Genomic DNA, 12754 nt, shown 5'->3' with positions numbered 1-12754 from the left:
ATTAGTTTAAACGATGATTGCTACAAGCATGTGTTTCACAACCTAGCTAGTTCCTCAGTTTCTTATGTGTGAAAATTTTGAAGAAATGAACTTGAATTTCTGGTGTACCCTTGTTCATACGGGACCTTGGTCCCCTACTAGAAAAAAGTACAAAGCATCTGCATTCATGAGAAGTTATGAGAGTCAGGCCAAATGAAGAAAAAATTGGTTAACAAAACAAAACAAAATTAACAATAATGGAGGTAGTTTTTAATTTTATTTTAAAAATTACATAAAATTTTTCATTACAATGTATAATTGATAACAGAAACCAGCAATGAAATTCTAATTGCTCTCTACATATAGGTGTCATACACAAAAAACTAAATTAAAGAGCCATATAGAGAGATCATTAGAGGCTACTTTAACATGAGACAATTCTTAGGTTCACCCCTAGGGTGAATGAGCATATTCACCCCCATTGTCGATTAATGCATAATAACTTTATAATTTTCTAATCAAACCATTCATGTTATATAACGTAATACAAAGATTAGCTTTCTAAAAAATCAATCAAATTGAAGACCTTTCAGTTATTCATTTCTATGAAATACATGGACGGTTCATCATAATAGTAGTAAGTGTTGTTAGAACCATCCATTTGTTTGATTCAATTAGATAATTAAACGATTTCCAATTCGATTGATTTTTTACAGAGATGATCTTTAAATGTTAATTTAAGATATGAACAATTGGATTATAAATTTATTAAATAAAAGTATGTTAATCGACAATGGGCGTGAATATGCTCATTCACCCTAGGGGTGAACCTAAGAATTGTCATTTAACATGCTTTCGATAATATTTAAGGAGCTAAAATAGAGAAAATCTTGTTGGGGGTGCTTTTATATACTTAATATTATTAAGAGAGTGTTGAAGGATGTCGACATAATGTGTGCCTCTACAAACTAGGGTTTAGAGTTGTAATAGGAATGTGTTATATGTATTCAATTGTAATTGGATTCTATTACCTTTTTGGGTACCTTGTAACTCCCTATTTAAAGGGCTCCTATTATCAATGATAAGACACAATTCTATTCTCCTACAACACGTTATCAGCACGAGTTCTAACCCTAGCTTCAGAAAAAAATGCTAGAAGAAAAAATCTTTTTCTTCTCTGCCGCCAACCCAAAAACAAAAAAAAAAAAAAACAGAAACTTGATACCTGCCTCAGCCTCAGCCTCACCTCACTGGCCGGACTTCTCCAGCAGCCCAGCCCGTCCGGCCTCTTCTCCAGCAGCCCCCGCGCCCACCAGACTGCCGCCACCAGTACCACTGCTGCTTTCACGCAGCCCGCCTGCAACCCGCACAGCCCACACCTAACCACAGCTGCCCAGCCTCACTCGGCCTCGCCTCCCTCCAGCCCGCACCGCTCAGCCTCCGCGCAAGCCTACTGCAGCCCAGCCTCCGTGCGCAGCCACAGCCCAGCCACCGCACCTCTCCAGCCACCGCACCGGCCCGCCTGCAGCCACCGCACCAGCACCTCTGCTGCAGATCGGAGACCAGAAGAAAGAAAAGAGAGGAAGACCAGAAGAAAGAAAAGGAAGAAGGAGAAGAACCAGAAGGAAGAAAGAAGTCGCGAAAAAAAAAAATGAAAAAAAAAAAAGAAAAAAAAAAAAACGAGAGGGACCCGGCCGGCCAGAAAAACAGAAAAAAAAGAAGAAAGAAAAAAAAAAGAAAGAGGAAAGCCCAACGAACAACAGCCCAGAGAGAAAAAAAAAAAACACGCCTGCTCCAACACGCGCGTGTCCTTAAGCCAAGAACAATCACGTAAGTTTTTATAATTAAGGTTGCTGCTTTCTTGTATTTAAATTCCTTTTATTTTCTGCAAATATTAGAATATATGCTGCCAAATGGTTTTGAGTATTTAACAAAGCGGAATTGTGGGGATTCACGCTTAACGAACTAAGAGTGTTCGTATGAACTAAGAGTGTTCGTATGAACTAAGAGTGTTCATAATTAAACGAACTAAGAGTGTTCGTGTGAACTAAGAGCGTTCACAATGCTTGGACTAAGAGCGTCCGTAAGCATCAAATTGTGACCATATTAAAACATCATGGTTTGGTCTAATCCAAAAGAGATTCTTGGAAATTGATTTCTTGGTAGCATAGCTCGGAAATCTTATTATTTTAGTTTTCGTGGAAGTTTAGCTCCGAAACTAATATATCTTATCTTCTTATTTTCAGGATGTCGAATGAACCTAGACTCGATTTTCCCATGCTTGACTCAACAGGCTCGGAGTACCATAGCTGGGTAACCGATGTTGAGAACCATCTCACTTCAAAGGGAATATTGCCCATAATCCAGGCACCTAACCCGGATCTTGTGTTCATCCCAACACTTGCAAAACATGCTCAAGCAGTCATCTTGATGCGACGTCATATGGACAAAGCACTCAGATTAGAGTATATGTCGATCAAGGATGCAAGAGAGCTATGGGTAGCGCTAGAAGAGCGCTTTGGCAATGTCCAAGATTCCCTCCTCCCTGACTTGAAGGTTCAATGGAACAATCTGCGCTTTGCTGACTTCAAGTCTGTTGCTGAATATAATTCAGAAGCTCTTCGCATACAATCAATGTTGAGGTTTTGTGGAAAACCTATCACAGAGCAAGAGTTAATTGAGAAGACTCTCTCCACCTTCCCCGTTTCAGCCATTGTGATATCAAAGCAATACCGTACTGAAGTCAATGCTGGACGGATCACGAGGTTTCATCAGCTTATCAATATCATATCTGTAGCTGAGAAACATGATAACATACTCGTGTGGAATTATAATTCAAGACCCATTGGAACTAAGAGCGTTCATGAGGCGAATTATAATGCACCCAAAGGAGGGTGCAAGGAGCGGTACCCTAAGAATGGGGGACATGAGGGACGTATGGGCCCATATAACCGCCCTAACCAGGAAGGAAACCGCAAGTTTGGTGTGGATACACGTGGTGGTAATGCCACACGTGGGAGAGGGGGTCGGGGTATCCCTAGCCGTAATGGTGGCTCAATGGGTCGTGGTGGTGGCACCAACCCTCCTAGGGAACGCCCGCAATGTGCACAACGTGCACCTCAATTAAAGGGAGGCAACCACAATGATGAGTGTCATCGATGTGGATCAATTGAGCATTGGTTCAAGCAATGCAAGGCAAGCGAGGAACTAGCTTCAAGATACAGGGCATATAGGGACCTGAGGGAGCAAGAAGTGTACCTTGCAGAAGAAGAAGAAGATGGTGGAGATGTCAATCTCACCATAGAGGACTTCAAAGCTGAAGATGAATTGCACAGGGATGCAGCAGACTTTCATTAGATTAGTCCTTTTATTTTTCCAAGAACTTTTGTAATGGCAATTTGCCTTAGTCAATAAATGACAATTGTATTAACTCTTTCTTATGTGGCGAACCCAATAAAATGTGATGTCTAGGAAAGTCATTGAGATTATTGGTACTTAAGAGAGCCTCGCTCCACCAACATCTCTCTCTACTTTCCTGGTCATATTTGATAGGAGTTACCAAACGGATAGAGTGACTACAATGTTTCTTAGTTTGATTTTATTTTGGATTAGATTTTTGGAAACTTTGATGTAATCATTGGCTATTAATAAAGTGTCAATTTTTTTTAATGTCTTGGACATACCTTAATTCGAACTTTATTATATAAGAGCCAATGGTTTTCATGTGGAAACACATTATGAGAATGGACAGAGTTCCTTTGCATCACCTCTAATGACTACGGACATAAACGAGTCTTAGAGAAACTTATGTGTCGCTCTAGTGGGTTGTATGCAACCACTATTCGAGTTATTGAATCCAACCATGTCATGAGAGACGACTTATGGGATTCTGACACATATAGGCTTTAACATGATGATCCGTGTATTAAAGACTTTACACGGACATCCATTTTCAGAACGAAGAAAAGTAAGAACCAAGAATTGGTTCGAGGAGCTGCACATGCGCCTCATGGCGCCATGATTGTGCAAAGACCGGCCATACATGGCCGGCGCCGCCTACCCCCTGCGGCAAATACATGGCATTGACGCCATAAACTCCTCTCTCTACTTCTCAAGTCTATTGTGACATTATGGCTTAACCAAAAGTCTCATTGGTTGATTATAAAGCCCATGTTTCGTTCTGTAAAGCCTGTTATTTAGGATTGAGACCATCTTATGCAAAGGAGATTGAGGAAATAATTCCATTCTTACAAAGAATCTAAGGGAATTCTATGGATTTGATCAACCAACTTGCGGACCGTATAGATGTTTTATGGTGTTGGTTGATACGCAAACACGCTGGTCATGTGTTGTGCCATTATCCACTCGTAATGCTGCTTATACTACACTCCTAGCACATAACATATGGCTACGGGCTCACTACCCAGATCATCCCATTCAGTCAATTTGACTTGATAATGCTAGAGAGTTTACATCGACAATTTTCGATGACTATTGCATATCATTGGGTATTGATATCAAGTATCGTATTCCCATGTACACACCCAATTGGTCTCGCGGAAAAGCCACCATTAAACGACTACGATGGTAGCCCGGACATTGGTAATGCGCACCAATATTTCCGCTTGGGTTATGCAATATCGCATGCAGCTATGCTAATTCGTCTACGACTCATAGCAGCCACTCAACTTTTATTTGCGTTACAGCTAGTGACTGGGTTCGAGTCTAATATCTCGTATTTATGCATATTTGAGTGTGCGGTGCATGTGCCAATTGTGCCGCCACAGCGCATCAACATGAGTCATTGCAACGAATGCATATATATATGTATAAGTCCGCTACGTAGAACCCTTGACAGGCGATCTCTATTTCGCTGGATTTGCGAATTGTCACTTTGATGAGACAGTCTTCCCGTCGTTAGGGGGAGATTAGAACGTCAATTTTCAACAGGAACGACAGGAATTGTCGTGGTCTGTCCCCACTATGTCTCATCTTGATCCCCTAAAAGTGACGAGATCACATATACCTGCTGCAAACATGCCTGCAAGGATTGATGTCCCCACAAGAGGACATGGTGTCACCCAGAGAAGATGGGTACGGCACCACCACCATGGATAGTGGTATGGTGACGCCACAAGGTGGCATAATGGCGTCATAGGCCATGGGTTCCGCTAGAGAGCGCAGGAGACCCATAAGTTCGATGGATTCTCGCCCTAAGAGGAGAGCGAGTTTGGCACAACTTGATCCATTGATCATTGATACTCAAAATCCGTCTCATGAGAATATTTTGGATTGTGGTTATGTCCAAGAGACATCGTTGGGGGACGCCTCAATGTTAGAACCAATTCCTGAGAATATAGAGATCTCTACGAACTACACTAGTGTACATGAGGACGTGGAATTATTGAGACCAATGATATCGAACCTTACTCCGTTGAAGAATGCCAACGTAGAGAAAATTGGCCTAAATGGAAAGATGCGATCCAGGTTGAATTGGATTCACTAACGAAGAGGAATGATTTCGGGCCTGAGATGCCAACACCTCCTAACATAAAACATGTTGACATTAATAGGTCTTCGTTAGATAGCGTGACGAGAAAAAGAGATGGTAATCTCACCTTATGGCGCAAGGTTTCTCACAACGCCCTGGAATCGACTACGAGAAGACATATTCTCTCGTAATGGATGTCACTGCACTCCACTACCTTGTCAGTTTGGTAGTTTCCAAATAACTGAACATGCAGCTTACAAATGTGGTCACTACATATCTTTATGGGGATCTAGATACGGAATATAATGAAGGTTCTTGTTAACTTCATTTACCCAAGTCAAGTGGCTCTAGACCACGGAGCGCGTTTGCAACGAGGTTGAAACGCTCACTAAAGTGACTACTTGATTGGGAAGGGATATGATGAACTATGCCCACGCGTTTCCATGACAAGTTCCAGATTTTCAATTGTCGCGGTTTATGTTGATAAACATAATTGGAACCCTTGTGGGTTAAGGAAAACCGTTGAACACCTGAAATCCGAGTTTGAGAGGAATGACCTTGGGAGAACACGGTTTTGTCTAAATTCAGAACTTGTATACCATGTCAAGAGACATTTTTGATAAAGTCAAAGATGCACCATGGTCGTCCGTAGTCTTGGCCCTAAGAGGGATCCGTTTCGTCACAGGGATGATGACGAAGACGTGTTAATAGCAGAAGTGCTTACTTATGTACAATATGCGCATTATTGTACTTAGCACAATACAAGACTGGACACCTCAATTATTATGAACTTGCTGGCTAGACCTAGCCCCGCGCCAACGCAACGCCATTAGATTGGTATAAAGACAATCTTTCGATACTTGAGAGGTACGATTGATATGGGCTTGTTCTATCCCTACAGCGAGACGGAAGTGTGGGATCGGACCCCACAAGGCAAAATGCCACCTTCCGTGCTCCTCCTCCCCTCCATCAAAATGACAACAGGCACTTCTAAATATTGAAGTGAACCAAATCCGATCTGAGGATAATGTAGCGGACTTATTTACTAAGTCGTTACCAAAATCCACTTTCGAGAAACATGTGAAGAGCATCGGATTAAGGAAGTTATCCGAACTCCCATGATTGTAGCAATCAGGGGGAGATATTGACATCAGGGGGAGGTATGATGTCTACATGTTAGATCTCGAAGAGTGAAGGACGTGTTGTGCTCTTTTTGTCCTTCGACCAGGGTTATTTTTGTCCCACAGGGTTTTTGTTACCTGGCAAGGTTTTTAACGAGGCAACAATCAAAGCGTCATCACCAAGTTTGAGCGGCACAAGGGGGAGTGTTGAAGGATGTCGACATAATGTGTGCCTCTACAAACTAGGGTTTAGAGTTGTAATAGGAATGTGTTATAGGTATTCAATTGTAATTGGATTCTATTACCTTTTTGGGTACCTTGTAACTCCCTATTTAAAGGGCTCCTATTATCAATGATAAGACACAATTCTATTCTCCTACAACAGAGAGATGAGTTTTGTACCATGTGGCCAGAATAAAACTCAAATGGATAATTTTAAGCACGTCTAAGCCTACATTATGAGTTTTTCTATTATTCTTTAACCATATTTATATTTGCATTGGGTCGCCTCTCGGACCTTTTGGAGACAATTTTGATTTCGGTGATTATAGATCACTAGAAACTACTTTAACATGCTTTCGATAATATTTAAGGAGCTAAAATAGAGAAATTAAATATTGTTGCGCGTGCTTTTATATACTTAATATTATTAAGAGAGATGAGTTTTGTACCATGTGGTCAGAATAAAACTCAAATGGATAATTTTGGTTAGAATAAAACTCAAATGGATAATTTTAAGCACGTCTAAGCCTACATTATGAGTTTTTCTATTATTATCTTTAACCATATTTATATTTGTATTGGGTCGCCTCTCGGACCTTTTGGAGACAGGTTTGATTTTGGTGATTATTGATGGATTCTTTCATCCAGGGAGTCATAAGTTGTCAGATAATTTTTTAAATTTTTTTTTAATTTATTTTTTATGGTAGTTACTTCAAAGATCTATACTATCTATTCTAATGGTGCTTTAGTTTTTATGATCATTTGTATAGTGACCTTCTTTTGGCGTCTTATTTTTTTTTTTAAAGAGAGGACGTCATAATTCATTGAGAAAAGCTAATTGTTACAAAAGAAATTGCTATGTTCTGGAGGGACATGCCCACTCCAAGAAACCTGCAATCCTGAAACCAAAGCATACTTACCTAGCTTGTGAGCTAGCATATTTGACTCTCTATAAACATGAGAGAAATAAGAACCAGCATATTGAATTCTTTTCGCGTCTTATGAGATAGACTATTATGCAAAATGGAATTTTTTTTCTTTTCCTAAATAGATACTGAATTTTTATACACTGCTATAGTTGAGATCTATTTGAGTTGAGTTAGTACTTTAGTGACTACTAATTTGATAGTTTCATGCATATTGTTGTATTCAATATGTTGCATAACATGAGCTTTCGATAATGCAGAACTCTTTCATTAAATTTCACTATTTTGCTGGTAAAACCTTGAAAAGCTACTTCTAAATTTCATACGCGGTCTTATAAGAAAAAGAAGAAGAAGTTCATACATGCTTTTTCAACTGTTGTAGAGCAATATCTTGTCTTTACCAGATTAAACAAATTTAGCAATGGATCCATTTTAATATTGGAATACATGTTTCTCCCAGTTTTACATAACTTTTTCTCCGTCCTTCATTCTTTATCTTTTGTATATCAACACGTGTTTGGTACTTGTACTTCATTTTTGTTTCATGAAAAACGTTCAGACCACCCAAAAAAAAAAAAATCTAAATGGAACGTGCACATTACTGTGAAGAACTCTCGCTTCTCATAGTAGGACGACCTCCTTGATCACTTGTTTCCCTATAAATACCACAGCGTTCCTCTCCCTATGCACAAACCAACTTTCCCCAACTACTCTTTCATAACCATTGCTTAGTTATTCTTCCGAATATACAAGATGTTCCAAATGCCCATTGTCCCAAACATCATTGACAATCTCAAGAATGGTTCCAACAAGAAGATCAAGGGAACCGTGGTGCTGATGAAGAAGAATGCGTTGGACTTTAATGACTTCCATGCTTCGGTTCTCGACCGTGTGCATGAGTTGTTGGGCCAAGGCGTTTCTTTGCAGCTCATTAGTGCTGTTAATGGTGATTCTTGTGAGTAATCTCATCTCATCTCTATTCCATGCCTAACTAAATATGTATGGGGTGATGGTCTTTTTCACTCGAAAGTCATAAGAATCTTATGTTGCCCGACCATATATGAACTTAGAGTCTTGGACAACACATTCACTAAAGAACAAATGGTATTGATAGTCTTTCTAGACTACATTGCAAGAGATTGTACATTTTGTTTACCATATATAGGTAGATTTTCTTTAGTTTTTTTCTTCTTATAATTAAACTTGGTTCTGTAAATTTTTGCAGCAAATGGGTCGCAAGGGAAACTCGGAAAAGTAGCATATTTGGAGAACTGGATTACCACACTTGGTCCGTTAACAGCAGGAGAGACTGCATTCAAGGTTACCTTCGACGTTGAAGGCGAAATTGGAGTTCCAGGAGCATTCACAATAAGAAACAATCATCACAGTGAGTTCTTCCTTAAGACGGTCACACTCGAAGATGTTCCCGGTGCGGGTCAGATCCACTTTGTTTGCAACTCATGGGTCTACCCTGCATCCAAATACAAGAAAGACCGTATTTTCTTTGCTAACAAGGTAATTACTGATATTTTAAATTTATAACTTGATTCAAATTCTTCGAAAAATATGGTTTGTTGATTAACTTAATTGAAAATGAAGATGACGTACAGTTTCTATGTAATATTTGCAGACGTATCTTCCGAATGATACACCATTGCCACTACGCAAATACAGACAACAGGAACTTGAGCAGTTAAGAGGAAATGGAACAGGAGAGCTCAAGGAATGGGACAGGGTCTACGACTATGCTTACTACAATGATCTCGGTGACCCAGACAAGGGTTCCTACTATGCCCGTCCAGTTCTAGGAGGGTCTAGCCAGTACCCTTACCCTCGTAGAGGAAGAACCGGTCGACCACCAACAAGGACAGGTAGATTAGCCCTTTACATATGTTTCATTAAATTAATTCTATATATAATTAGTTAACTTTGATGACAATAGTTAATATATTTCCTTGTTAACAGATCCCAACTGCGAGAGTAGGATCCCTCTTCTGATGAGCTTAGACATTTATGTTCCGAGAGATGAACGATTCGGACACTTGAAGATGTCCGACTTCCTTGCTTATGCACTGAAATCTTTGGTTCAGTTCGTTAGACCAGAGCTACAAGCTGTGTTTGATAAAACTCCCAACGAGTTTGACAGCTTTCAAGATGTTCTCAACCTCTATGAAGGAGGGTTTCCGTTGCCTGAAGGCTTATTAAAGGATATTGGCGACAACATTCCTTTGCCAATGATCAAGGAAATTTTCCGAACTGACGGTGAACGATTCCTTAGATTCCCCGTGCCTCAAGTGATCAAAGGTATGAGCCTCTATATATTATATATTCCTTATTTCCTTTGATATATAATATCAAAGGAAGATATATCATACTATATATATTCCTTCATTCATATTCACTGATTTAACTGTGATGTATTATTGATTTGGAGCAGAGGATAGGACTGCTTGGAGGACTGATGAAGAATTTGCCAGAGAAATGCTTGCTGGAGTTAACCCTGTCACTATTCGTCGCCTCCAAGTAACCTTCACATCATTTCTTGTCTATAATTATTGACAAAAAAGAAATAGTAACTTCAAAGCTAGATCAAGGCTAGTCTTTCCTTATATTTGTTCATAAATTATGTTATTTACTTCTAATGTAACTCCAGGAGTTTCCACCAGCAAGTAAACTAGATCCAAAAGTTTATGGTGATCACAGCAGTACCATAACAGAACAAAACATCAAGAATAACTTGGACGGGCTAACAGTGCATCAGGTAATTATATGTCGGATAAATTTCCTACAAAAATAAAAAGGCATATCACGTATATTTGAGTGATGTTGATTTTTTATGTTCTGTAATGATGAAATTTAACGAATTCTTTTGGTTGCATAGGCACTCAGGGACAACAGGTTATTCGTATTAGACCATCATGATGCTTTCATGCCGTACCTGAGGCGGATAAACTCTACTGGAAACAGGATCTATGGCAGCAGGACACTCCTTTTCTTGAAAAGTGATGGGACTTTGAAGCCATTGGTGATTGAACTAAGCTTGCCTCATCCTGATGGAGATCAATTTGGTTGCACTAGCAAAGTATATACACCATCTGAACATGGTGTTGAGAGCTCTATATGGCAACTGGCTAAAGCTTATGTGGCTGTAAATGACTCTGGATTTCATCAACTGATCAGTCACTGGTATAATTACTTCACTCCTGCTAAAGAATGGGAGCTTAGAGATTAAGTTCATGTTCATCACATATACTTTTATCTTTCGGCTACAGGTTGAATACCCATGCGGTTATCGAGCCATTTGTAATAGCCACCAACAGGCAGCTGAGCGTGCTTCATCCAGTCCACAAACTTCTGCATCCTCACTTCCGTGACACGATGAATATAAATGCACAGGCCAGGCAAATTCTCATTAATGCTGGTGGCATTCTGGAGACCACAGTTTTCCCAGCTAAGTATGCCATGGAATTGTCAGCTGTGGTTTATAAGAGTTGGGTTTTCCCTGACCAAGCTCTCCCTGCAGATCTCATCAAGAGGTACACAAAATTAGTGATGATTATCGCCCGCATTATATTTAACATGAATTGATATGTATAAATTCCCCTTAAAACACGGACTACATTTTTAGAGAATGATCGAGTTAAGTGGGGTAACTGCGTTGGACCCTAACTTTAACATGTTACAAAATATTTCGTCTCTTGAAAACAAAGCTCGATTTAAAATCTATAACTGAAGGAGGCTCAATTATAATACTAGCTAGCTTATATAACCGTACCTAGAACAACAATTTTAGAACTGTACCTAGAGATTCTTAGGTCTCAGTTTTACGATTCCCCTTAGACCGCTAAATTTAAAAGATGACTCTTTCCTATGGGCCGGGGTTTGCCACCTTTCTCTAACAATGCTTATGCCTTGGCTCAATACAGAGGGATGGCTGTCAAGGATGCCAATTCTCCACACGGTGTTCGCCTACTGATAGAGGACTACCCATATGCTGTTGATGGACTGAATATCTGGTCTGCAATAAAAACTTGGGTTACAGACTATTGCTCCTTCTACTACAAGACTGATGATATGGTTCAAAAAGACACTGAACTCCAGTCCTGGTGGAAGGAACTTGTGGAGAAGGGTCATGGTGACAAAAAGAATGAACCCTGGTGGCCTAAAATGAAGACTCGTGATGAGCTCATCGAAACATGCACTATCGTCATTTGGACTGCCTCTGCTCTCCATGCAGCCGTCAACTTCGGACAGTACCCTTTCGCCGGGTACCTTCCGAACCGGCCAACTGTAAGCAGGAGATTCATGCCTGAGATAGGAACTCCGGAATATGAAGAGCTCAAGACCAACCCTGATTTGGCTTTCTTGAAAACTGTTACTGCTCAGCTTCAGACTGTGCTTGGTGTTTCACTGATAGAAATTCTGTCTAGGCATGCTAGTGATGAAGTCTATCTTGGGCAGAGAGACACACCTGGGTGGACATCGGACACAAAAGTGTTGGAAGCCTTCGAGAGGTTTGGAAAGAAACTGGCTGAAATTGAGGCTGAAATTGTACGCATGAACAATGACGGGAAGCTGAAGAACCGAGTTGGACCGGTCAAGGTGCCTTATACTTTGCTCTATCCTACCGGTGAAGTCGGACTTTCTGGCAAGGGAATCCCCAACAGTGTCTCAATCTAAAGCAGCTACTTTCTCTATTGTTAAAAATGTTGTTGTTATTGTGTTTTTTTTTTTCTTGTTTAATTGAGAGGTATATTGCTTAAATAACCCCAAGTACTTGAAAATGGGAAACCCTCTCAAATAAAATTATTGCCTAAAGTTATGTCCCAAATCCTGTGCTTTTTGTTCCTTGCTGAGGTATACATTCCTTTGTCCAAAGTCCATTATGATCCTACACCTCTCACTTGGAATAACTGTTTTACTAATTGGTTAGTTGGATAAAATTGATAAAAGATGAAGGTAAATTCTCTCTCTCTCTCTCTATATATATATATACAGATCCTATCCAGAGCGAG

General features: G+C 40.0%; 1 protein-coding gene across 1 annotated transcript; it reads left to right on the top strand.

The window, feature by feature from the left end:
• The first annotated feature begins 8422 nt into the window (after window positions 1–8422).
• Window positions 8423–12587, top strand: LOC133712616 (probable linoleate 9S-lipoxygenase 5). Its single transcript, XM_062138728.1, has 9 exons — window positions 8423–8694; window positions 8965–9254; window positions 9370–9610; window positions 9705–10043; window positions 10177–10262; window positions 10393–10500; window positions 10621–10925; window positions 11012–11275; window positions 11666–12587. Exons 1-9 carry the CDS (start codon window positions 8493–8495, stop codon window positions 12417–12419), a joined length of 2589 nt encoding a protein of 862 aa, XP_061994712.1. The 5' UTR covers window positions 8423–8492; the 3' UTR covers window positions 12420–12587.
• The last annotated feature ends 167 nt before the right edge of the window (window positions 12588–12754 follow it).

This window comes from Rosa rugosa, chromosome 5 (assembly GCF_958449725.1).
Source record: "Rosa rugosa chromosome 5, drRosRugo1.1, whole genome shotgun sequence".
NCBI lineage: Eukaryota > Viridiplantae > Streptophyta > Magnoliopsida > Rosales > Rosaceae > Rosa > Rosa rugosa.
Note: the sequence above shows the minus strand (reverse complement) of the source record. Positions and strands in the feature narration are given on the sequence as shown.